General features: G+C 34.7%; 2 protein-coding genes, 1 long non-coding RNA gene and 1 other non-coding gene across 6 annotated transcripts in view; 1 reads left to right on the top strand and 3 right to left on the bottom strand.

Annotated features, from left to right (window-relative positions):
- Window positions 1–3,525: 3,525 nt before the first annotated feature.
- Window positions 3,526–10,005, bottom strand: LOC133311994 (uncharacterized). Of its 3 annotated transcripts, XR_009751627.1 has the most exons (4): window positions 9,633–10,005; window positions 8,102–8,198; window positions 5,239–6,653; window positions 3,526–3,674 (listed from the first exon to the last, which is right to left on the bottom strand). It is a non-coding gene; the product is annotated as an uncharacterized LOC133311994 (long non-coding RNA). The 3 variants fall into 3 exon arrangements; XR_009751624.1 differs by lacking the exon at window positions 3,526–3,674 and having other exon boundaries at window positions 5,006–6,653; XR_009751625.1 differs by lacking the exons at window positions 3,526–3,674; window positions 5,239–6,653 and adding an exon at window positions 6,765–7,719.
- Window positions 10,006–10,519: 514 nt separating this feature from the next.
- Window positions 10,520–11,198, bottom strand: LOC133312040 (protein REDUCED CHLOROPLAST COVERAGE 3-like). The gene is made up of 4 exons (XM_061513182.1): window positions 11,129–11,198; window positions 10,939–11,003; window positions 10,722–10,814; window positions 10,520–10,600 (listed from the first exon to the last, which is right to left on the bottom strand). The coding sequence occupies exons 1-4, from the start codon at window positions 11,196–11,198 to the stop codon at window positions 10,520–10,522; spliced, it is 309 nt and encodes a 102-aa protein (XP_061369166.1).
- A 6,642-nt stretch (window positions 11,199–17,840) lies between these two features.
- Window positions 17,841–27,658, bottom strand: part of LOC133312031 (cytochrome b561 and DOMON domain-containing protein At5g48750-like) — a 29,108-nt gene continuing 19,290 nt past the window's right edge. The window contains exons 3-4 of the mRNA XM_061513172.1: window positions 18,088–18,327; window positions 17,841–18,005 (exon numbers count right to left, since the gene is read on the bottom strand). Of these exons, the coding sequence (XP_061369156.1) occupies window positions 17,841–18,005; window positions 18,088–18,327 (405 nt within the window). The remainder of the gene's footprint in view (window positions 18,006–18,087; window positions 18,328–27,658) is intronic.
- LOC133312119 (small nucleolar RNA R71) lies at window positions 21,631–21,738 on the top strand. Its single transcript, XR_009751638.1, has one exon. It is a non-coding gene; the product is annotated as a small nucleolar RNA R71 (small nucleolar RNA).

Raw genomic sequence — 27,658 nt, 5'->3', positions numbered from 1 at the left:
TTCAAAAATACATAGGAAGCTTGGTGGGATTGGAACTTCAGGTATTGGCTCAAGTACTTCCTATCTATGAAGCACCGATACGCGTTTGAAAAAGATACGTTCTCGATGATACAGGATGTCAATTACCAAAGGATACGTGTCCGATACGCGTTGAAAAAAAAAATTAAGGAGTATCGGTTCTTCATAGCTTCCTATGTCCCCAAGGAACTAAATAAGGAAGTGAAGCCAAAAACGGTTGACTTTTTAAGATGTATTCTGACTAACATGAATCATATTCATATAATATGCCAAAATAGTCAATTCTTTGTTTCTTGAAAATTAGATGATTTGTTGCTTAGCAAATAACAATTAATCAGCTACAAATTTGGGCAGTCGCTTAAAAGTTTGGATGAGAACGTTGTAAGTTCAATTGGTTAATGAATAATGCAATACACGCACAATCTTTTTTTTAATCCAAATAAAACAGTCCTCGCTTATCAATTATTCATAACATGTTATTTCATTGACCTTTGAACAAGTTCTGAAGTATATTTAATTCTATGAATTGGGTCATTTAAAGTCTGTTCCCTACTACGGGAGTTTTATTTGGACTCTATGGGTATTAGATTCTTGAGGAGTTAGTCTGGTGTTCTTCTTTATTCTTTTGTTTCCTTTTGAGACGTTCCAAAAAAAATTATTTATTTATTTGTATTAGAGATCTTGTTTGTAGATCATACCAAATTACCAACATACCAGAAGCCTTTTATAATTTCTCTCTCTCTCTCTCTCTCTCTCTCTCTCTCTCTCTCTCTCTCTCTCTCTCTCTCTCTCTCTCTCTCTCAGAATGTCAAACATTTAAGCATGTGAAAGGTTGTGATGATGCAAAGCAAGAGCTTGAGGAAGTTGTGGAGTACCTAAAAAATCCAACTAAATTTACTCCCCTTGGAGGAAAGTTGCCAAAGGTCTGACGTGGTTTGTCTTTTTGTTCAATTTTTCTACATGACAACTTTTGCTTATATTTTCTCCTTTAAATGAATTGGCTTCTGATTTCTTTGTATGAGGACTTTTGCTTTACTCATCATTACCCCAACTGGGTTATGAAGACTAATTCTTGTTCCTTGTGAATCTTATAACATTTTTGTTATGGCTTGCTTTTATGTTAGGAAGCATGTGATGATAGTCAAATATAGAATCTATGATACATGTTGTAAAGAACCTTGAGGTCACCACCCCAAAAGCTAGCTCAAAGGGTGGGAGTGTCCAAGGCCTTATAAACTCCACATTAGTTGCACATACAACCAATGTGGGACTATATATCTCAACACGCCCCCTCACACAAGAGCCCATTGGGCTTGAAGAGTGGACAATGCAACAGGCCCAGCCTACCTGTCCTAAGAAACGCCACAAGAGAGAGTGGGGGGCGGCGAGGCTCTGATACCTTGTAAAGAACCTTGAGATACACCACCCCAAAAGCTAGCTCAAAGGGTGGGAGTGCCCAAGGCTTTATAAACTTCACATTAGTTGCATATACAACCAATGTGGGATTATATATCTCAACACATGTTATAAATACTTAGCTGATGAAGAATTTTAAAATTTATTGATAATTTCAAGTGCAGTGTAAAGTAAAATCTTTTTTCAAACTTGAACAAGAATAACAGATACGTTAATCATGCATGTATCACTACATGAAAGACGTGTGCTCTGCTTATGACATCATGGTAAAACAGATTAACCATTAGAGATATTCCTGATATTCATAATAGATTTTAGAGAACCATGATTAAGTTTTGACACCTATACCTTTAACATTTTCCCAATAATCATGGGCTTAAAACCTTGTCAAGTTTTGTTTGTTTTTGCATTGAGCATTCATTACTCATGAATTATATGTGTGATATCAATCTCCTTTTTATAAATTCTTTGTATGAGGATTAGGTTTCCATCCCTGTGTATGAGCTGATATCATATTTATACTATCTCCATACGCAAATTGTTTTTATAGGAATAAACATGCTAGCATTTGGTCACCAGGCTCACCACAATATTATGGATTCTTTTTAGTGGCTTTCATTGCCTGCTGCTATGCTGATGAACTTGCTTGTCTAATTATAAAATGCCATGCTTTTTAATGTGCATTGGAAATTAAGGATTTGATTTTTTTTATCATCAAGTGAGCCTTGAACATTTTTTTTTCCAGGGGATTCTCTTGACAAGACCACCGGGAACTGGAAAAACTCTGCTAGCCAAGGACGTGGTTTAGCAATGTTCATATCAGAAGAGTAAAAAAATATAAGGCCAAGGTAATAATAATCAATCAAATAAAACAAAATAACTACAGTGGGGCTCTGTCAAGCTATGGGTGCTTTTCTTGATTAAAAAGGTAGTCTTCTTCTTATCTTCTACATTTATTTTAAAGTTTCTTAACTCTAAAATTAAGATATCATTTTAATATTCTTTACTTTTGTTCCAAAACTTGATGCCTGCAAACTTTGGATCAAATTGACGGTTGGTTAATTGGTAATTAGTCAACCTGTCTCAAACTTTTGGGAGCAGCATTGTTTGTTTATTATGCTATGCATCACATATTCTTAATCATGACTGCACACCTGATAACAATTAAGTCTCTGTATCTTCTTAGGATATACTTTGTATGGTCCGTTTCAGCATGGTAAGTGGGTTTATTTTAGAATTTCTAAACATTCTGAATTTCACCTGTGGACCTAGGTGATGTAGGGAATGATATTTCCATTTTTGGAATTCATGGACAGGTGTGTGGTTAAACGATACTGGCTGCAGTTGTTTTCTGTAAGAATATTGGGCATTTAATGAATAAATATTTATGCTTTTTTTTTCAGGTTCCAGGGGCAGATCCGGTTGTACAAGAGCAAACCAAGTAACTTTCGCATGGTACTAGAGGAGGTAATGTGGCAAAAGATGGTTTTCTGGAATCACAGTTGGAAGCAGAGCGAGTAACTAATGTAAAAGCTCATCCCGATGGACTTATAGAGGCCGCAGGTTCATGTGTTGATCAAGAATATTACTGCAATTAGTATTGTTGCTGAGCAAAAGGCTAGTGCTAGATTTGTTATCATGAGCAATCCTTACGTATTAACTGGATACAAGCACAATTGGATTGATTTGGTTAATATAGTTATTATCAGTCTTCACTTGGCTGCAAATTGGTTGTACAATGATAAGTCTTGTTGATTGTTATAGTGATGTAAAGGTTTGTCTAGTTGATTGGATTCCAAAATATAGTCAATATTCATGTAAATAATAAATTGTTATTTGTTATAATGTTACTATTTGTGAGCTTTATACTTACTCACTTCTTCCCTTAGTTCAGATGCTTTTGGAGGGGTTTAATACAAACACTGTTCGAAGTATAATTTAATTTGCATAACATTTTCTTTCTTCATGATTTTCGGATGATATCTATAAGTGTTAGTGTTCTTAAAAAGTTTCAGCACAACTACAACTTAATTTTGTAACTTTGAACTTCAACTTACCATATTATTTGTGGAGCTTTATACCTTCCAAGAAGTGCAATATTTGTGGAGGTTTGGAACTTCCAGAAAATATATCAACAAATTGTGACGTTGTACACAAAGACCCTACAAACTATGTTGTGGCGATGGCAGAACTGGGGGTCTGAGTGAATGTCACAAATGTCTTTTATGAGAGTCAAAGACCTCCACAGAAAATATGAATATATTAATATAACAAAACAGAAGTACAAAAACAAAAATAAATGGAGAGAAAATAAATAATTGAACAGTAAAAAATAAATAAAATAATCATTTGCAGAATGTAGATAAAAGTTAAAACAGAAAATTAAAAGTCTAACAAAAAAAACATAAATATAAAACATAAATGTAAAAACAAAAATAATCAGAGAAAAAATAAATACTTAAAGCCTTGAATAATAAAAAAGACAAAAAAAAATTAAACTTTAATACAAAAAAAAAATGCAGTTGCTCTAAAAAAAATATTATCGTGTCTGATTGTCTAAATTTTCATCTCATATCTGATTGTCTAATTGATGAATAGGGGTAAAAAATATTTTTTACTGTTTTACCTATGTTAAAATAAAGGAGATTTAAAATTTCTTTTTTACTTTTTACTTTTACCTCTTTTAAAATTTACGAGATTTAAAAAAAATTACTTTTACTTTTTTACTTATACAGTTTTACCCAAAAGAAAACGTTGTATGGGATACAGTCACGTTCAGATTTACGGGATACAGCCACTTTTGTGATACAGCCACGTTCAGATTTACTTTTTTACTTATACAGTTCACATCAGTGTTGTATTTTTCTTTTTCTTTTTCAAAAGAAAAAGAAGTTTTGGCTCGTATAGGAATCCATTTCATCTTCAATACATACATCTCAATAAAGAACAAGAAGAAAGGTATGTTCTGATTTTGCCCCTTTTGCTGTAAGTTCATTGTTGGTTCCCAAGATTTCATTGGTAAAGAGGCATAAGTCTGTCTCTACTATGTGTCTGTTTTTTATAAACCTGATGTATCTGATCTTAAAGTCTGAAATGATGCAGCCTCTGAATATTGCAGTATTGTCTCCCTCAAGCAAAGAAACTCCTTCCACTCTCTATTTTGATGATCATCCTTAGGTCTCTTTTTCTGTTCTCATTTTTGCTTAGTTCTATTTGCAACTTCAGCATTAAAGACTTTTGTCTTTATAACCAAAGGCCTGATCTCTAATTGTCCTCCTCTGCTTTATGTGATTTGCTGCTCTCTTTTTGTTTTTGTTTTTGTTTTACCCTGGCATAGGCCTGTCTCTACTATGTGTCTGTTTTTTATTTCCACAACATCATTTAGATCATAAGTGTGAGCGCAGGCTACACAATGAACAATGCCTAGTTTATTAAAGAGTTGAGTGGAAGAGCAAAAGTCCCCCACCCTTGTCAGTTTGAATGACTTTGATTGATGACTTCAACCGATTAGAAATCAAAGCATGGAAATAGTAAAAATTTGAAGGGCTTCAGATTTGTTTTAAGGGGTATAACCATGTATAATGTGCACAACTTATAATTAAGTATAATGTGCATGAGCAAATAATATATAATATGAGAATCCCATGGTTGATTTCATTGGGGTAGGACCCCACGTCAGTTACAATTGTAATTAGGAAGGTTACACGTTGTGGTTATTAGTTGCAGACGTGTCATGGTGGGTTTCAATACTGATAGCAGGAGTTGTTAAGAGAAGTATAAATAGGATTGTAGTGTAACTGATACCTTTACTGCATTTTAATATCATCTCTTCTGTTACTTTCTGATCTTCTCTCTCTTGTTAGGCACGTCCCTAACACACTCCATCAAATTGAGGATGCTTACACTTCTCTAATAACTGGTTACTGATGGAAAGATCACGCACTCCATCAAATTGAGGATGCTTAAGAAGGGAAAGATAACGTGACCATTCGACAGCATCTTTATTTTATTCAGAAAAAGTAATAAGCATAAGAAGGGAAATTTCAGAAAATTCAGAAAGGCATGTCCAATGAAGATGGCTATAATTTCTCTTGGTCGTTGTCTCTCTTGAAGAAGACAAATATCCTTATTAGCTGTACATACAGAGCAGTAGTTCAGCCACTTCAATGTTTGACACAAGGAACAAATAAGAGCAGACAATTCTTCACAGTAAAACACCCTTCCTCTTTTGGATACACGATGCAAAGGCTAAAAAACAAGACCAAAGGACGGTTGAGGAAGAGTGTAGCATGCTGAAAATGACTTTGCCCCCCATTGTTGAAGAAAAAACAAAGGAGTTTAATGCTACCAAACAAAGTTATACCAAAGAGAGACAAGCATTTGAAACCTACAGAAAGCACCTTGAAGAACAAATACCAAAGAGGATGAGTCAATACTATCTCTCTGCCCAAAGGAATAGCAGCTTGCCTGACCACCAATGGGATGGAGTAGAGGGGAATCAAACGTTAAGCAAACACAAAAAACTATGTTGATGAAGGGCTATATAAACAAGGGGGGCTATATAATCAAGTATAAGTGGGTATTGTGATCGTCCTAGTGTTAGTAGTGAGCAAATCTATACCACCGCAATTAAATGCTCTCCTTACTATCAGTATGTGCATCCAAATAGCCAAAAAAATGTGAAGCATCTTCCGGTTAGTGTTTCGAATGAGAAATCTCCATATCCAACTGTGGAGATAGATACCATGGTGAGATAGAAACTATCGACCCAATTCTTGTGCTCAAAATAATGCACTCCAATTAGTCCTAAAGCAATCCAGAGAATGATAATCCCTAAAGCCATGAATGATAATCCCAATTCTTGTGATCGATAGTTTCTATCTCACCATGGTATCTATCTCCACAGCTGGATATGGAGATTTATCATTCGAAACACTAACCGGAAGATGCTTCGCATTTTTTTGGCTATTTGGATGCATACTGATAGTAAGGAGAGCATTTAATTGCGGTGGTATAGATTTGCTCACTACTAACACTAGGACGATCACAATACCCACTTATACTTGATTATATAGCCCCCCTTGTTTATATAGCCCTTCATCAATATAGTTTTTTGTGTTTGCTTAACGTTTGATCTCCAGATACCAAAGCAGGTTCACAGAGTTTTATTGCTCTGTGCAAATCCTTCAGATGACCCCACTTTGGCTGCCTGAGAAGCCCTGTATAGAGGAATAAAATAATATTAATCATGTATGAAATTAAAAAAAGAAGTTTATTTCATTCATGCATATAAATATATATGAACAATTTTCAGTTCTTTACATATAATATGAAAATGAATGAAGCATAGTCAAGGCAAGACACGGGATACACAGATTTGTCATATTTTACAATCTGAGTTAACAGGCAAACTCAAGTAGTGATTGCCAGCAGTCATCTTTAGATCATCAGTACTACATATATAAATTTTTCAATGCCGCACAACAAATGTCGGACAAGAAATAATATCATAATAGAATTTGCAGACAATAATAGTTATTCACTGAAATATAACAAAGTGATGCAATATTGACTAGGATTTTTGGTTAATGTAAAAGTATCAGAAGCAATGTTCAATTGTGCTATGTTTCACAGCAAACGGTAAGGTTGCACAAATCTTATAACTGGTTCTGAACCAGGGCTATCAACTACAGTTTAAAAGAAAGAGGAAGCACTGGATCAAAGTTACCTTCAAACTATCATCAAAGAGCAAGCTCTGCTGCATGTAGTGGTAAACGCAATTTATATAACTTTATTCACGTGATTTTTCTTAAATCATCTAACCTTCTAAGAAGTCACCAAGTGTTTCTAACTTTATTCACGAAATCCAGATACAAATATGCACAAACTTACCAACAGTGTACTCAAAACTACCACCACAGTCATCACAGCCCACATTGCAGAGAGACCAAAATTCTCATGTAGTGGCTGATAATAGTAGAATAGTGACACATGCTACAATCAAGCTAAAATCAAGGAGTAGGCTTTCAGAATATCTTGTAGCTAGGATAAAATCAATAAACAAAAGGGTAGATTCTAAGTCACTTGCAGCCATAATTCAACTGAAAATACACAATAGTACTAACCAATCATAAAACCAACCATAGTAGCTTAACAAAATCATCAAAATAGAAACCGAAAGTACAACTAATTTTTGAAGCACAATTCAACTGAAAATACACAATAGTCAATCAATATTAAGGGCAACTGAGGTCGAACAGGTAGCATCTTGTTGGGAAACCATCTCTGAAAAAAAAATATATATGGGGATCAGGTGTTCAAGGTGTAGAGCACCATACAATTTTGATACCTTAATTAATTTTATTATCCAAAACAGCGCAGATTAAGCACTTACATTACGCAATCCAAATTAGACTATTAAGTAAGAAGATTACAGCAAGAGAAGCCTTAAACAGAATGATGAGCAAGAGAGCAGAAATTAATGAAAGAAATGCTTAAAATTACATAAAAGATTTCAGAGTGATTCGTTGCTCAGTACTCACTGACATAACATGCATGAAATTCGTTTAAAATCAGGATTAATACATGTTTCAGGTACATCAACAAACACAAAACAAACATCAAATTGTTCCGTTCCGAATTCAAAGCAAAAATAATGAGAATTTACCTCCTCTATTTGCAGAACTATAACTATCGCAAGTGAATGCCTTCTCTCCCCAAGGACAATTTGTAGGATTTGCTATTGGTGCAAAGGCAGAAGCTGACTAGAACAAGCATGTAAAGAAATACAACAGAAAAATAAGTTAGAATCCAAACAATAAATAAAGTTCTCTATTTGAGATCTGGAACTGAGTAACGTTTCTGTTAATAAAACAATAACCATTTACCCAAACGACCCACACAAAATAATTAAAATAAAATAAAATAAATCAGGAATTCTGAGATACAGATACCATAATTATTAATTTGTATGGCAGCTTCTTTAAGTAGGCAAAAAAGGATAATGCAGTTTGTATAAAATAAAAGCAAGCAGGATTTTTTCAAATAGGTCTGAATTTTAACATAAGCCTTAGAAACTCTGAAGGCACAAGTAGTAGAGGCAATATTTGAAACTGAAAAATGGAAGGGGGTTAGATGAATAAACGCCCCAATACCAATAATCGCTGAGGTTCACTACAGCAGCAAGCATGTTCATTACAAAATGTCAAAAACTATCCTATCAGTCTATCACCGCTTGAACCAGTAAAACTGCAGAAGCAACAACGAAACTAACAAGTTAGTTTTACATTACATCATGTAGCAGGTGAAGCTGGATTCTACTAACTATTTTCACCGAACTTCTAAAACACGAAGTCAATTTTGGATTAATAATTGTCATATTTCAAAAAAGTACAATAATCAAATCAAACAACAAATTAACACAACAAGTGGAAGCAAAATGAATTGACTCCACTTACGATTAAGTGCTAAATCTGGAGAAGTGATCAGAGCTGGTTTGTCATGATCCCCATAGACTATGACAGATACAGAACCACAGCCAGTCCGAATATGATGTTCCCGAAATAATAATCCAAAATAAGTGTAGGAGAAAAAAACACAAAAAGAACTCACAAATGTAGGACAAAGAAGCACAAAATTCAAATGTAGGACAAAGTGTAGGATATCCTTTGCTTTGTAGTACTCCATTTGAGTAATGGAAAACCATGTCAAACTTCTCCAAATTATTTATTACCTAACATGGCTACCCATGTGCCCTTGCCACTTTTTTGGACAACCCCAACTAACAAGCAAGTGCAACAGCATATTAATATAAGTTTCATAAAGATAAATGAAAAGGAAAAAAAATAAAATAAAATAAAAAATCGGATTCCAATCATTGTAAGTTTCATCTTGTTCCTTTGATAAGCTATAATAACGAGTTTCCACTGTTGGGCTAACCCCAAAATTTATGCAACCTTTGTGTAAGGTTAAGATACCACTTATAAATCCACATCATTAGAACTAGGAGAATACAACAGAAAGGAACATTCAGACCACAACTGATTCAGAAACTCTAAGGAATATCTGAATTATAAACAACATACCCTCATGCAACTTAAAACATTACAGAGTCCAACAAAATCACAAAATAAGGGGAAGAGAGTAAGACATAAAAACAAACATGATTTAACTGAAGAAGTTCTCAAAATAATTATTACCTACGGAACGTTTCTTCAAAAAATCACTGCCTCCTTCTATTCCTCAACTCAATCTCCGACCGTCGCTTTTCAAAACCGAACCCCTCTTCACTAGCCTAACTCGAAAAACCGAACCCCTCTTTCACAACACAAACATTTGAATTATTAATCGATGGTGAACTGAGTTCATGAGCTGAAGAGGAGAGAGGAGGAGGAGAAATGAAGAGTGAGACTGAAGAGAAATGATTTAGATGGTGAACTGTGAAATTAGGGTTCGATTGGGAACGATGAGCTATGAACAGTGAAGAAAAATATGATTCGATTAGGAACGATGGTCGATGAGTCGTGTCATGTAAACGGGTTGGTTTGGGTCGACCTGATTTAAAATCAGTTTTGAAATGGGTCTTAATTGGATTAATTTAAATAATAGAAGTGGTTCAATTTTCTGAACCAATTTAAAAAAACCGGTTATTTTTATTTAATGCGGGTCGGTTCCATAACTGGTTATAGTGCACCGGTTATTATGCACAAGCCTAATAAAAAAACATAAAAAAAACAAGTTTAACTAATTTATTCATTTATTTGCTACTTCAAATTTCTAAAGATACCAAATGATGAAACCCCATCACTACCCAGGACTAAAAACAAAATTTCATTATATATACACTCCCTTAGTTATTCAGTTAGACTTTTAAGTATAAACAAGGGCTTTACTTTTTTCAATGAATAATTTGCACTGCATCTACACCCCCCATAGGCCTATACGCTTATTGTCCTTTTTTCTAAAATATAATAATATAAAGTACATTGCAGTTGCGAAAATATACCTACAAATGGTAGATTCAACTAAATACACATGAAAACGTGACACAAATGGTAGTTGATGCTGGAAGATAAGTATGCAGGATTCACCTACCTTCAACCATTCTTAGAAGACATGGCTTTAGGGTAACAACTTCCACTCTGTCATTTAATCTCTGACCTTTGGCCTAAAGGAAGAAAAACATTGAAATCAGTTTGGGTAGCTGTAAGCGTAAAATAAAGAAAAGCTGCATAGGTTGGCATATATGAAATAAATTGATATCAAATAATTAATCAAAAAATGCAAACCTCATGAGACAAAGAATAATTTGTAAAATGGCATGTCTCTGCCTTCACAGCCAATAACCTTCTTACATCAAGTATCTTATCAGTAGAGGTACCCTTCAGGGAAATTCCAACAGAAACATAGTTAGTGATCTGAAACCACATTTTAGGAATGTGAAATACAAATATGTATGTACCTTCAAGACAATCAGTGATTCCAACAGTCACTGATTGTATGTACCTTCAAGACAATCAGTGAATCATACGGAGTGAACACAGTGATGTCTACAAGAGTCGGCGCTGATGCTAAAAACACATAAGAAATAAACGTAGGAGAAAAGGCATTTCAGTCATATTTTTTAGTGCAAAAAAGGGAAGACAAGTACATGAATATTTGATATTCTTTATCTGCAAGGAAAAAAAAAAGTGACCTTTCTCTTCCTTTTTCTTCTTCTCTGCCTTAGCTTTATTTGATTTCCTTTTCCCTGACCTTGGGGCCATTTCTTTTCCCTCTTGGCAGTACCACAGAACAAAAGGTAATTTTGGGCATAAAGTTTACAAAACCCACTTCAGAAAATCATCAACAATCCAAATCTTATTGCTGATAGAAGAACTAAAAGGATAAAGCATCATGTCATCACAAAACTATTACTAAACTCTTAATGAATAGCATCATGTCATAGGAAAATTTATAAAGCTAGAAAACAAAAAGACTAATCATGCAATAGGAAAATTTATAAAGAAAAGAAGATTTCAATTACCTATATGGAGAAAAACAAGTGTAAGTTACCTATGGTAGTGCTGATAAGGTAACCATTCGTACCCTGGCTTCTCTTCCTCACTCCTATTGTCAAGCTTCCTGCGTTATTGATGCAATACTCAACGAATATTGGTTTTTAACAAATCTTTCATTGGTGACATAGATAAGATATTTGACAGTACATAATCCGGCCAATGGCTAATTCGATACTCCATTTCTGTTAAAAAATAAAAATTTTAAAATTAGAATTGCATGGTATTGTATTGAAAAACTATGTCTTGCAATTAAAACCAGCAGAGGATAGTCACTTCTGAACCATGTTTCCTGCATTTCAGTTTGCCAGTGGGCATACCAAGAATCTATAAACATTCCATTAGAGGGAGCATTTCCTAGCACAGTCAATGCTCTTAAGAGTTCTATCCTGAAGCCTGAAAATCAACTCATGCATCAAAGTGAAGTAATAAAATTGTTGTAATATCATGCAGTTAAGAACTCCATAGACCCCGTAAAAGCTTCAACCAAACTTCAGGATCCAAGTAACTTGTATTTCTCATTCCAATGTTTTCAAGGGCTATAAACAATTATTGACAGAGGCATGGCAAATAACAGACTGCATTCTGAAGGTGATTACAAACTAAGCAAAATCCCTTAAAACCCACCAAAAATAAATGCAGAAACAATTGAACAATAATTTAGGGAGTAATACAGTATTTTAAAGTTAGTCATCTCAGAGATACCAGAACAAATTGGTAGTAAATAAATTCAGAGATGAGTAGTAAATAATTGTTCCCGCCGTCGTCTGCAACAATAGCGCAGTGGACGACATGAGCCAGTACCCATTTGCCATCGTGGCATACTTCATTCCCGCCTTTCAAATTCTCAAATTTTCCGTGAATCAAGCAAGTTAAGAATTCAATAGCACAAGGAAACACAACGAATTAGTTAAATCAAGATGCTGAAATAAAAATCTAGCGAATGAAATCAGAATCGTAAAAATTAATATTCAACCAAAAAAAGTGGGAGCAAAAGAAAAAATCTAGAAATAAAATATCCATATTTTTGTACTTTAAAAATCCAGATTCGTATGAATAAAACCTAGGAGGATCAATATCGAGAAATAGAACCCAAACAAAACCCTAAAAAGAGATAAAAATGCAATGATGTGAGAGAGAAAGCATGAGACAAACCAACAATTAAGCCACCTCTTGACACCCATCACCACCGCGCGTGCTCCATCAGGTAGAGCCGTTAGAGCCGCGCCATTGTCGTCTTCAGTTTGAGTCTTGAAGCTTGAAGAGCGAAATAAGCAGAAAAAATGATCAGAGAAAATTATAAAATTTGGGATATGGAATTGAAATGTGAGAGATCGGAAAAGATAGAAGATGTGACTATGTACAGCTCAGGGTACATCGCTTGCAACAAGAGAACTTACCGGCGAGTATGTGTTAACTAAATAAAATATGATGATACTGTTGGATTTTTTAGATTGCCTATGTATAGCTTGTTATTAGTTGATTAGTTGCTTTATTTTAAAATTATATATTGTGTTTACTATAAAAATCAGAATCAAGTATATGGGTGTTAGAGTATGCTGTTAAGAGGAAGGTTATGGGTATTTGGGGTTGCAAAGATTGTGGAAAAGTGAAAGCTGGAGGTGCTTACACATACATTGAAGTAAGAATTTTTCTCTAGTATATTTTTTTATTTAATTTTTTCCTTTTTTTAATGGTGATTGAGGAAATGATTTGTTCATACATATTTTTCTTGACAGTACTGCCAGTGCTGTGACTATCCGAAGCACTGTTCGAAGGCTGAGAGAGCATACTCAAAGCTGAGAGCAATTTACAATATTCATTTTGTTTTCAAATCCTATGCATAAATTTTGTTGCTTATTTAAAATTGTCACATTATTTTTGGATAGTTTGATGGAGAATAAAACTTTGGAAGGGTTTTGTTAAGTATTTTAGTAATATTACTTCAAATATTCGAATGCTACCATTACGTTTTTGTAGTCTTGCTTCATCTGGCGGGGATTAAGTCAGTTTTTGTTTATGCTTCTGCTTCTCGTTCTATTATTACCTTATGTTGTTTTTTTTTCTACATATACAGGGAAGTTATATCTACTGATTTTTTTTCTTCACATGGCTCCACTATGTTATATTATTTAAAAAAGTATTAACCAAGTGCAAGCATAAATCTAAACTATGATTGGTGTGCTATAGTGTTGCTTTTGGATAACTAGTATTTAACAATTGTTTTCAAGGAAATGTTAAGAGATCAAACAAATAAATAATAAATTGGCTAACAAATCAAGTGATGGGGCCCAATTCCAAAATTATGCTATACACACTTTTTAAATTTGGATAACTAGTATTTAGTGGAGGTTTAAATCTGTCAAAATAATAAATAAATTGTAGCAGTCTATGCCCTCTAGAAATTGATGAATTTTGTGGAGGTTACTAAATCCCATAAATAATACAACATTTGTGGGGTCTTAAACCTCCAGAAAGTGCAATATCTGTGGGGGTCTCGAACCTCCAGAAAATACTTCAACAAATTGTGGCACTGCACAAAAACTCCCCACAAACTATGTTGTGGCGAAGGCAGGTTTGAGAGAATGCCACAAATGTCTTTGTGGGGGTCAAAGACCTCCACGATATAAAAATATGACCTCCACAAAATGCCTGAATTTTTGTAGTGCCCCTTCAAGCGAGTGCGTATATATCATAAACTCTCAGCTTGTTACATATAAAATCTATTCAGGGACCTCTAAGAGCAGTGGCGGACCTACTTTGGGACAAGTGTCCGCAAGTGCGGGCACAAAACTTTTCAAAAAAAAAATGCTAAGTTGACTCTTGATCGAATGCTTAGTTGGTTAAAAATAAGTCATTAATAAGAAAACACTTATGGGAAAATGCTTCATTCACGCTTCAATGACTGCCATAGAGGAGAAATTTTTTCACTTGCTTTAATACATACTAACATGCAGAGCAGGAAAGCAATGCGAACTTTGGTTTTGAGGAAGAAGGGGGAATGGTGATGGTGATTAACTTGATGTAACTCCATGGTCCAAAGAAAATACTAAGTGAAGATGTGAGTCTACGGTTTGGGAGTAAGAAGAGAATGAATTTTCTCATTGTATGAATTAGATGTGGTAAAGGGTCCTAACCGTGAAAGGGATAAGGCTATAAGGGAATGCAAAATGTCCTTTGTGATGTGTAGATGTTGATCATGCACAAAAGAGAAAGGGAGGAAATTGGTGGACACATAGCGATCACGCATTCAATGAAGTGGAGGGATTTAGACACATGTATTGCTATGGATGTACAAAATAACCAAAATACTGAACCGAATCATGAACCGAACCGCCCTTAAAATAATCGGATTTTACAAACCGGTTCATGAACTGAACCAGTTTTTAAAGAACCAGTTCATGAACCGAAACAGTTTTTAGAACCAGTTTTAGAACCGAACCACTTTGAAACGAACCGAACCGTTTTCAAACCGAACCAAATTGATTTTTATAACTTTATTTTTTAAATTTTAATTTTCTTTTCTTTTCAAAATAGGGTCGACCCGAACCGAACCACTTTCGAACCGAATCATTTAAACCAATTCGGTTCGATTTTTCAAAAAATTCGGGTCAGTTCAACCCATGCACATCCCTATGTATTGCAAACTCTAGGTGAGGAGGAAGCGTGCTTGGTCACTTTGGTGCTCATGAAATAAATGAAGTAGTGTGAGAAACCTTTTAACATTCCCTATTTCTAATTTAAATTACCTTGATTTTTAGATTGCTACTTAGGTAATAGGTTACACTCTAATTTTGTTAAATTTTAAATCGTAAATTCGAATTGATTTAACAAAACTAGGGTCCGATAATCATGTTCAATTCTAATTTAGTCGACCGAAAGTATAATGTTTTTAGTCTTTATATATGATATTTTTTAAATTTAATTAAAAAAATTAATTGTGTCAAATAAGACAAAAAATTAAAAATAAAACCATTTTGTATCATCTAAAAAAATGAAATCACTTGGAAAAAATATGATACATTTTGCAATACGTTTTAGTTAACTTTGTTCGAATTGCTGTTAAATCCTACTCGGTCTTTATTGTATTGTAAGTATTTTTATTTATTATATAATACTTTTTATTTTATCCACCCCATATAAAATTCCCGGTTCCTCCACTGTGAATATGACATGCTTAGCAGAGGGCAATATTGTGTTTAACGTGAGATCTCGTGTTAGTGAATCGTGGTGTGGTGGCAATGGCGTTCTCTTGACTTTTTCTGGTGTTTTCTTTCTTTGTTGACATTTTGTTTGTGGTGTTTGCACTTTGTAGGGTGTAACACCCCGTCTGCAGCCGGTGAATTAACTTCCATATGGTACACTAGCGCTCTACAAATTATGAATTAAGCGGAAGGCTTAACATGCGTATTTACTTAAGTTATGGCAGAAATACGAATAAACTTTTTCTTTTATCTGATTTACCTTACATTAACAATTTAACACATAACCTATTTTTTCCCGCATTGCCACGAACAAAACTTAATTCCAAATGTTATAATCTGCACAGTCTCATACTTGTACAAATTTCTTGAACGGTCTACCTATGACAATTCTATTTATATCTGTACTAGACAGATATATTCCATTCAAATATGATCATAGAGACCATTCTGAACAGAAAACCTATGGACAGCATAACGGTTGTAATTCAGATAAATCCAAATTCTTGTAATATAGAAAATCTACACAAAACATAAATAAACATTATCACACTTAGAATTCATCCATGAATTCACACAAAATCTGACTCAGTGTCAGTATTGAACACAATTAAACCCGCGAATCTTAAACTGCAACAGATACAAAACATACTGAAATACCTCGTACTGAACTATGGATTTAAGCCAATACACAAATACATACAGAAATCCATAACTTCATTACAGATAATTAAAAAAAAAAAGGCTAGACCTGCCTCTCAAAAGATAACAGCTGACAATAAGCATGGATACTACACATGCCTCAAAAAGTATATACATATACACACAGATCAAAATACAAAATCCAGCTCCAACATTAGTCACTCTGCACAGGCCTCTTGCCCTGAGATGACTGATCAACATCTGTTGGAATACCTGAAATATATCCTCACAACACGGGGTGAGAAATAAATCTCATAAACTCAGGGTTTATGGAGAAGTCTCCACCAATGAGTTCATTTTCCTGCATGAAAGGTCATATACATAGTATAACATAGATCATATAATCACAGAATAGTATCAGACTACTCGTCTGCACAAATAACTCCCGGAATTAAATCTCAACAGCAACCAGAGCCAACCAGTCCAGGTGCACTAATGGTCTATCTGAAAATGTTCATTGTACAAGAACCCATATACCACAAATCATATCACATCAAATCATGTTATAATCTATATGAATACAGCTATACTATATATCTGACTACCACAAAACACAAACATACAGATATACCTCCAAGATAATAAAATCCCGGTAGAACAAACAAAGAGGAAGAATCCTCCTAAACTAAAAGCTTACCTCTAGTAGCTCCTAGCAAGCTTACTTGGACAACAAGTAATCAAGTCAAATTCTCCGAACACTGATCAGGAATCACTGTATCTCCCGATTCACACCTGTACCCAGATATATATCAGATTTGACATACACACAACAACTTGTAACACAAGATTCATATCTTGTCCAATCCACATTACACTCTTTACAAATTCACTCTTAATAATTCATGACCATGCCACAAGTCAAACCTAGACCTTACACTTAATTTTAGGTTAAACCTACATTCTCACATTAACAATTAGAGACTTAATCATTCAAACTTACTTACACACTCTTTATTTAAGTTTCTATAGTTTAGTTATCAATTAACTTCAATTCCAACCAAGTTAAACAAACATGGTCAAATCTCACACAACACATCCACACACATTTTCATGCTTCTCATTCATCATTCTTTACACCACTTTAACATTCATTCATGCATCAAAACATATACTTGAACTTAAGCTTTCAAATCATTAATTTATGTCCTTTAAGTGTCAAATTACTTTCACAAGTTCAAAAACTTAAACCAACCATCCACTTACACTTTATTATCCATCAAGTACATATAACATCATTCAAAATAAATTATACAACATGGATACCCAATTAACTTGAAATGGTTGAATCACATATAATAGATTTTCACGACTTTTATGCATTCAAACTTTAATCCAATGACACCAATCAATTAAATACACATTGAATTCATGTATAAACATTCAATTAATCATGTGTGAATTCATTTTGACTTGGCTACCACAGTTTTCCTTTTACTTTTTCAAGAGATCAAATTTTCTCCAAGGAGAACACAATACCCCGAAGTGGAGCGTCTATCTGAAGGAGAACTTGCCCAATCAGCATCTGAATAGCTACACACATTCGTATTTCCTTTATTTGTGTATAACAAACCCATTCCTGGTGCTCTTTTGATGTATCGAAGAATCCTGACAACTGCATCCTAATGAGAGTCACAAGAAGAGTCAAGGAACTAACTTGCCACACTAATTGCATAAGAAATGTTCGGCCTTGTTACGGTAAGATAGTTTAATTTTCCAACTAATTTGCGATAACAACTAGGATCTGACAATGGCTCCTCATGTCCTGGTAACAGTTTGACATTAGGATCCATAGGTATATCAATGGGCTTACATCCTGAAATACCAGTCTTCTCTAGGATATCTGCAGCATACTTTCTTTGACAAATGGAAATACCCTGCTTGGATTGTGCCACTTCGATCCCTAAGAAATAATGAAGTCTGCCAAGATCTTTGGTCTGAAATTGATTAAATAAGTACTTCTTTAACTTATAAATTCTAGCTTGATCATTGCTAATAATAATGATGTCATCAACATAGACCAGGAGGTAGATGCACTGACTAGACAAGCTATATCGATAGAAAACAGAATGATCGACATCACTTCGGGCTAAACTGGAGGCTTGAACAGCAGAAACGAAGTGACTGGACCAGGCTCGAGGAGACTGCTTTAGGCCATGTAAAGATTTACGAAGCTTACATACTATTCCAGAACACCCCCTTGAGAAACAAAACCTGTTAATTGCTCCATGTATACTTCTTCCTGCAAATCACTATGTAAGAAGGCGTTTTTATATATCAAGTTGAAGAATAAGCTAGTGATTAATGGAAGCAAGTGCAAGAAACAAATGAATATAAGCCATCTTGGCAACGAGAGAAAAAGTCTCTCCATAGTCAAGGCCAAAAAACTGAGTGTATCCCTTGACCACTAGGCGGGCTTTGAGGCGGTCAACAGTGCCATCAGAACCAACTTTGACTATGAATACCCATCTACAACTGACAACAGACTTCCCGGGAAGAGTGCGAACAAGATCTCATGCGCCATTGGATTAAAGTGCTGTCATTTCATCAATCACCACTTGGCGCCAACCTACATGAGATAGTGCTTCACTTGTGGTCTTAAGAATAGAAAAAAAAAGAAAGACTAGAAATAAAGGAAAAATATTGTGAAGAAATTTGGTCATAACTCAAGAAAATATAAAGGGGATGAAGGTTGCGAGTGGATCAAATATCTTTGCGATGGGAAATTGGAGTAATCTCTGATGGAGGCTCCGGATGGGAAGAGACAATTATTGAATACGGTGAGTCAATCGGAGTAGGGCTGACACCTGCAACTGGTAAAGACAAATCAACAAAGGAAATTGGAATAATATGATCAATTTGTGACATAGAAGTTTAGGAACTAGAGAATGGCTGTTGATCCATGAAGGTGACATCAGCAGACACAATGTATCGCTTGAGGTTTGGAGACTAACAGCGATACCCCTTTTGAAAGCGAGTATAACCAAAGAATATACACTTGAAGGCCTTGGGTGTTAATTTATCTTTTCCTGGAGGGAGATCATGAATTAAGAAGGTACACCCAAATACATACGGAGGCAGTAGATAGGAAGGCGCTCCTGGAAATAAGACATTGTGTGGGACTTCATTTTTAAGCACGGAAGAGGGCATCGCTTGATAAGAAAATAAGAAGTGATAATAGCATCTACCCAAAAACGGAGTGGAATATTCATATGAATTAGAAGGATACGTGTAGTTTCAACCAAGTGTCTATTTTTACGTTCGGCCACTATATTTTGTTGTGGAGTGTGAGGACAGGTGATTTGGTGTAACATCCCATGTTGCTCCAAGAAAGCAGAAATTCATGAGACATACTCTTTCTCATTATAACTGCATAAGACTCGAGTTGAAGCACCAAATTGAGTATTAATCTCAGCACAAAAAATTTGATAGATAGAAAATAATTTAGAACGGATTTTCATTAAATAAACCCAAGTACAATGAGAAAAATCATCAATAAAAATTACAAAATACTGAAAATCCAAAATGGACATAGCTCGACTCGGACCTCAAATATCAGAATGAACAATAGAAAAGGGAGTATCAGCTCTTTTATTGACTCAATTAGCAAAGGAAGAACAAGTGTGCTTTCCTTGCTAACAAGACTGGTAATTTAAAGACTGGTAACTGAATAAAAAAGTAACCATATGATGAAGCTTGGAGAGACTTGGATGACCCAGACGACTGTGGATTAGTTGAGGAGAATCTATGAGAGAGCATGCCACTCGAGAATGAGGTGAGGTTAGATAGTAGAGACCTCGTGACTAACAACCCACTCCAATCGTCTTCCCCGTACCTGGATCCTGCATAAAGACAGAATGGTCAAAAAAGGTAACAGTGCATGAAAGAGAATGAATTAACTGGCTAACAGAGATTAAATTGAAAGAAATGCTAGGTATATAATAAATAGAGGTCAAGGTCAAATAAGGAGTTAGATTGGCTTATCCAATGACAGGCGTGGTAATGAGCTTATTTTTCAAAGATTCAAAAGCTTTCACACAGTCAGAGTTAAACTCAAATTTTATATCTTTTTCTAATAAGTGGCATAAAGGTCTAGCTATTTTGGAAAAGTCTTTAACAAACCTTCTGTAAAAGCCTGCATGCCCTAAAAAAGATCTCAAGGTTTTTATACTTACTGGTGGTGGCATTTTTGCTATAGCTTCTACTTTGGCTTGATCCACTTCCAGTCCTTCTCTAGAAATTTTGTGTCCCAGGACTATTCTTTCTTTCACCATGAAGTGGCATTTTTCCCAATTAAGCACTAGATTAGAGGACAGACACCTTTGAAAGACTTCTTCTAAATTGTTCAAGCAATGATCATATGACGTCCCCAGTACTGAAAAATCATCCATAAAGACTTCTACTCCTTCACCTATTAGATCGGAAAAGATTGAGAACATACACCTCTGGAACGTTGCTGGTGCATTACATAACCCGAAGGGCATCCTTCTGAAAGCGAACGTTCCATATGGGCAGGTGAAGGTGGTTTTATGTTGATCTTCTGGTGCCAAAGCAATTTGATTATACCCTGAATATCCATCAAGGAAGCAGAAGTATTCTTTTCCTGCTAGGTGGTCCAGAATCTGATCTGTAAAAGGGAGTGGGAAATGGTCCTTCTTTGTTCAGACGTTCCACTGCTGCTACCTTGCTGATACTGCTGCTGATTATTGTTGAATGATCTCTGGTTAATGGGTGGCCTCCATTGGGTGTTGTGGTTCTGATCCTTAATGATAGTTCCTCCAGGGCTTGAATGTGTATTTCGTCCTGCTTGTTGATTGTCTCTGGTGAAGTTCCTATTGCCAAAATTTTCTGCATAACACACTAATGCAGTGGATGGGCAGTCTATTGAGTCATGAAGGTCACCACAGGTTGAGCATGGTTCTCTTTCAGTTGCTGTGAGTTGTAAGACCTCCATCCTTGGTGCTTCTTAGTCGGCTTTTAGGTTCTTCACTTCATTCATGAGTGATGCCAGCTGGGCTTCCATGGCAGTTTGTTTATCTAGTTCTAGCATGTCTGGCTTCCTCACTGGGCTCACTCTGTCTATTGGCCATTGGAGACATCTTTCAGTAGTCCCTTCTATGATTTCATATCTTGATTCAAGTGTTCCTGTAAAAAAATATCCTCCTGCAACAAAATCTAAGTGAGACTGAGAAGTATGATCAAGTCCTTTATAGAAAGATTGTAACACTTCCCAACTCTCAACCCCATGGTTTTGGACATTTTCTTATGATGTCCTTGTATCTCTCCCATGCTTCATAGAGATTTTCTCCATAAATCATTCTGAAGTTAGAGATTTCTGCTCTAACATCTGCTTGTCGAGACATTGGGAGAAACCTCTATATGAACTTGTTAGAGAGTTCTTCCCATGTGTGGATTGATCCAGGGGTGAGAGTTTTCATCCATGTTTTAGCTTTTAAGCCTAAGGAGTGAGGGAACAACCTCATTCTCATGCTCTCTTATGTTACACCCTCAGCTTTAAAATTGTAACAGATATCTTGGAATGTGGTGAGGTGTGTGTAAGGATCTTCTGCAGGGAGTCCATTGAAGACCCCTGCTTCTCTAATCATGTGAAACATGATAGGTTTTAGTTCAAAATTGGGTGCTACAGGAGGGAGGATTACTCCCCTGTCTGGTCTGTTCCTGAAAGGAGCAGCCAAAATTCTGAAGTTCTGTTCAGGGGGAACCTCTTCATTGTTATTATTGTGATCAACCATGTTTTCAGGAAATCTTTCTCTGAGGTTCCTTCTTCTCCTATGGAGTGTACGTTCTGGTTCAGGATCAAAGAGAAACTCAGGTACTTCAATGGAGTGGTTAGAGTCTGTTTCAAACTCTTCACTCATAAACCAATAACACATGGTATATAGATATGCACAACAGATTCAGTGATAAAGAGAAAAAAAAAAAAGTAAAGTCAGATATACAGTATATGTGTTAGAAAACAATGATAAGAACAACAGTTAGTGTTTCTGTCCCCGGCAACGGCGCCAAAAACTTGTTGGGTGGTTTGCTGATGGTGGAAAATATAAGTTCTGATAGGGGACGTTCCTCTGTTCTTGCAGAACACAGATTCGTCCCTTAGTTCCAACCCAAGTGCGCAAGTGCACGCATCAAGTAATAAAGGGAGGTATTAATGCCCAAATTATCGTTCCCACGAGGATAGAGTACTAATTATTGTTTTATCACTGTTTATAAAGAGTGAAAATAAGAAGAAAAGTTAGTAAATGAATTGTCTGGTCAAACGTTCCCTACTGTCTTGACAACGTTCCTCAGGAACAGTAGGTTCAACCTGATGGCAAACAGTTGCTCGCTGCGTTATGTATGTGATCCTTCCTGTTTAGAAGAAGGTGAGATAACAATCATTGGAGTTTTTATAAGTACTAAAATAAAATAAAACTACTAAAACAGAAATAACTATAATCAAGAGACAACAGGGTGGTGGTTAAAACAGTTTAACAGAAATAACTCCAGCGTTTCTCGGTCGAAATTCCATATGAAGAAATGTAACCATTCATCAATCAATTTGTGTTTTTTCACTTTTAGGTTCATCGCACAAGAACAAAATTAAAAATCCTTTTTCATATAAATAAATTGAATTAGCGATATTTCTTTATCCTGCCAAGTTTCTGATCTTCTAAAGTTCCAAAATAATTATAATATTAATAGCACAAAGCTTCAACTTTAAGTTCTCTTTTTCTTTTTCTTTTCTATGCACTATTCGGCTCCAACTCAACTCTTAACAGGTGCTTAAATTTTCCACTTTAACCTTAAAAACAACTTTGCCGTTTATGATAAATGCACCTATCAATAACAATTATCTATTTTAAATAACTTTCAGTAGTTGAATTTTTTTTTTTTAGCCATGACATTTCCTTCCTCCAATGGCTATTTTTGAAGCATAAAAATCAATGATGTAGGTTTTGTCCCTTCCTTTTGAAAATTCTTTGTCACCTATGTATAATCAATTTCCATTGGCGCACAATGAATATAGCTTACTTAGCCAAAGAAATACAAAAAGCTTCGGTCAAGAGCAGAGAAAACAGCCCCTTTAACAATAAGTGAGAAACAATAAATTTAAAACTGATAATCCAATAAGTATAACCGCCTACATAAATTCATTAAATTAATTCATTTTAAACAGTTACATAACTAAACAGTTATGTAATTAAATCAATTATCATTTATATATCCTCGGTCGCGTAATTAATTTAAGGCTTTAATGTTTTTACGGTAAACGTAGATAAGTTATTTCAAAATGACATCGTTTTGAGTTGAAAAATTTAAAAATTATAATGAAAAAGACTATTATAATCCTGAAATAAATTATAATTATAAAAGGCCTTAATTATACATGTTATAATTAACTGTAGAAATAAATTATAATCCTGAAATAAATTTTTGCCTCAAAATAATATCATTTTGAGCTCAATGTATATAAATTGTACATGTTAAATGTAGAAATAGCAACGCTCTGATTTAATATTACAAATCTTAAAAAGATGGAATGTATAACATTTGAAAGAGAAATACAGGTCGAAGCAAATCTATAATAATTTTTAAGATTAAAATTAATTGGAAGGCTAACCAACACCACTCCGAAAGCAGATGCGTCCAAGATCAGAATTATCCCATAATAACATTGTCTGTTGTCATCATCATCAAGATTGAGGATGTCATAACCGATGAAGACGTTGGATATGGCTAAGAAAAAAATTGAACAACCGACTATAAAATGAAAAAATTTCCAAAATATTCTATACTTGTGATGATTTTCAGGCTTCCAAAATATAGCAACACATACTTGAACATATGTCAGATACATTAAAGTGACCCCATTGAATCTGTGTGAAGCATTGTGAATTCCAGGATGATTATGATTTTCCATATACAAACCAGTACAAAAGCCGATAGAGCCAATAAAAAATGCTAGAGATACACATGCTCGATGCAAAACGCTCCACAATCACATTCAAATTCTTTCACTAAGAGGCATTAGAAATCCCCAACTAAAAGAACTCAAGATTCCATGGACCTGAAAATGCAAAGTGTTATTAATGCATATTATGTCATTCAAAGTTTTAAACTGATGAAAAAAGTACAAATAAATTCAAATTAAAGAGTTAGTCTAACTAATTACGTTTTTTAGTGTCGTGTTGGAGGAATTCACTTTTACACCTGTTTCTGAAATATTCCCAGATATAAAATCCAAGGTACCAAAAGACTGAAGATTAGGTCCTGATAGGAAATGTGCTCTTAAAGTTCCATCATCCCATGCAAAACCTTCTTGCCAAACGTGATTCACCAAAGTCACATTGGATGGAAAGTTGGAAACTTGCAAAGATGATCTTGTGGCCGTTTGTTTGTGTAGATTGCTGAAACATTATGAACAGGGAAACTGAGATTACCGTGTTGCTAGAGAGTTACATACCTTGTTATTGGTGAGGTATAGGCTTTAAAAGTCCCGTATGATGTTGGAACAGCCACAAATGCTTGGGAACCAATCATATCCAAGGTGTTGTTTTTGCTTTTTTGGCAGCATGGCATGGTACGAAGCACAAATGATAAAGGATTTCTTGTAGAAACGGTGGAGTACTTGTTATTCGATCAAATCTCGAACTTGTAGCGGGAAGTTACGCTTAATCGCAGCGTTTCTCGGTTGAAATTCCGTAGAAATGTAAACATTCAACAACTTGTGTCTTCTACCTTAGGATTAATCATAAAAGAACAAAATTGGTTTTCATAAACATAAATAAAATTAGGGATATTAACTTTTATCCACCATGCAAAAGATTCTTTGATCTTCAAAAGCGCCTAGAATAATTGTGATCATTAATGGCAGAAAACTTTTGATAGCCTAGACCTTTTTTCTTTCCTGTATGCTTTTGATAAGGATATGGGCACACTATGAGGATTTTTCCGTTTAACCTTCTGTCAAACAATTGTCCTTCATAATAAATGCACCTATCAATAATAGTTATTTATTTTCATATTTCCTATCTTCTAGCCAAATTACCTTTATATAACTTGCACATTAAATCAAAATTAATACCAACTTTATACTACAGTCACATGTAGGCCTTACAAGATGCATTATCCAATTGTAGAATTTCGGTTGGTGAGATTGGAGAGAGTGGAAAAAATTAGCAAAAAATGAGAAACATTGGATTTAAAACTGATAATCTAATAATGGCCCGTTTGGATGACTTTTTAAAAAAATGACTTTTTATGCATTGTTTTTTTTTAAATTATTTTTTTCAAAAGGTAAAGTTATTTTATGTTTAGATGTATGATCTAAAAATCACTTTTACATAAAAAAAAATTGTTTGGATGTTAAAATAAAAAAACATTTTTATATATAAAATTACAATAAATGAGAGATAAAATAGCATGATCGTAAGATAAGGAGAGATAAAATATGTATGATAGGATAAAGTTAAAATTGTATTTTAAAAATTAATATTATCTTTTTTCCAAAAAAAAAATTATACTTTTTTTTAATTTCTGCTTTTTTTAAAAGCAACCAACCACTGGCTATAAAAAAAAGTAATATTTTACTTTTATTTTAAATTTTGTTTTTTTAAAAAGTTGTTATCCAAACATCAAAAAATTCACAAAAAGATTTTTATTTTAAAAAAAGTAACTTTTTTAGAAATAAAAGTTCATCCAAACGAACACTAACTGTGGTAAGCATAGCTGATAAGTATAGCAGCCTAGAAAAATTAAGTAAATCAATAAAATTGATTCATTATACACAATTACGTAACTAAACTACCTAATACCTAAATAAAGCGACTGATTATCATTTATCCTTGGAATTTCGCGTAATTAATTTAATATTACAAATGTTAAAAACAAAATGGAATGTATGAGCACCGAATTTAAATAATAAGAACATTAAAGGTCAAATTAAATTTCATTACAATTTTAAAATAATTTTTAAAAGATTGAAATTGGAACGCTAACCAACTCCACTTGGAAAGCAATTACGGCCAAGACCAGAATTACAAAATAATAATATGCTTTCCAGTCATCAACCTTGAGCATGAAAAAACCGATGTGGGCGTTCAATATGGCTAGGACAAAATTGAATTACCGACTATATAATGAAAAATTTCCCAAAATATTCTGTTCCTGTGATCATTCTCTGGCTTCAGAAATATAGCAACACATACTTGAACATATGAAATATAGCATTTATTAAAAAGAAAAGAAAAGTTTTACACGCAAAAATCAAAGGGTCACAACATGAGAATTGAATTCTCATGCAACATAATAAAATGTTTTGCACAAAGCAAATTTGTAATCATTCCAAAGATGAAAGTTAGAAGGATAACCGATTCCACGACCCAAGCTAATCCGGCCAAGAACAGAACTGTCCCATAATAAATACCTTTGCTGTCGTCATCATCAAGGTGTAGGATGTCATAACCGATGAAGCCGTTCAACATTGCTAGGAAAGAAATTGAATAACCGACTATAAAATGAAAAAATTTCCAAAATATTCTATACTTGCGATGATTTTCAGGCTTCAGAAATATATCAACACATACGTGAACATATGTTAGATACATTAGAGTGATCCCAATAAATCTGTGTGAAGTATTATGAACGCCGGAATGAGTATGATTTCCCATATACAAACCAGTAGAAAAGCCAGCAGAGCAAATAAAAAATACCATAGATACACATGCTCCATGCAAAATGCTTGCAGGTGCTCCACAATCAAATTCAAATTCTTTCATGAAGCCGAATATTATCCCAAGAGGCATTAAAAATCCCCAACTAAAAGAACTCAAGATTCCATGGACCTGATGTTGGATATATGCTCTTTTGGTCACTAAAGTCCTATTGGGCTTCAGTGAAACTTGAGCCCATGAGGCTTAGGGTTGAGTTATGTCTAAGACCTAAGCGTATATATTCATAGTTTTCTCCTCTTGTGCCTCCAAGGTGAACAGATCATCAGAAACAAACCCCAAGAGGCAGACGTTCATCATCTGAACGGTTGCCCACACAACCATCTCATCCTCCTCGAGAGATAGTCTGGAAGATCTGCCACAGTCCAGCTTCAAGGAGGTTGTTCGTGCTGCGGTGCTGAGGTGAGCTGTTCGTGAAGAGGAATCCTACAAGGGAAGATTCTACACGAGACCTGCGCACCGAGAGGTAATTGTGAAACAAGGATGATTCGGTAAGCATACCAATGTACTAGGTCCTAAACCGCTTCCGCATAAATCT

The sequence above is a fragment of the Gastrolobium bilobum genome, unplaced genomic scaffold (genome assembly GCF_033153095.1).
Source record: "Gastrolobium bilobum isolate Gb01-03AN ecotype WA unplaced genomic scaffold, APGP_CSIRO_Gbil_v1 utg12501, whole genome shotgun sequence".
Classification (NCBI taxonomy): Eukaryota; Viridiplantae; Streptophyta; class Magnoliopsida; order Fabales; family Fabaceae; genus Gastrolobium; species Gastrolobium bilobum.
This window is presented reverse-complemented; position numbering and strand designations above follow the sequence as displayed.

Coding starts and splice junctions, on each gene's coding strand:
- LOC133312040 (XM_061513182.1), bottom strand. CDS start 11,198: ATGGCCCCAAGGTCAGGGAAAAGGAAATCAAATAAAGCTAAGGCAGAG. Junction 10,815..10,938: donor ATTCACTGATTGTCTTGAAG/GTACATACAATC, acceptor ATTTCCCTGAAG/GGTACCTCTACTGATAAGAT. Junction 10,601..10,721: donor ATTATTCTTTGTCTCATGAG/GTTTGCATTTTT, acceptor TTCTTCCTTTAG/GCCAAAGGTCAGAGATTAAA.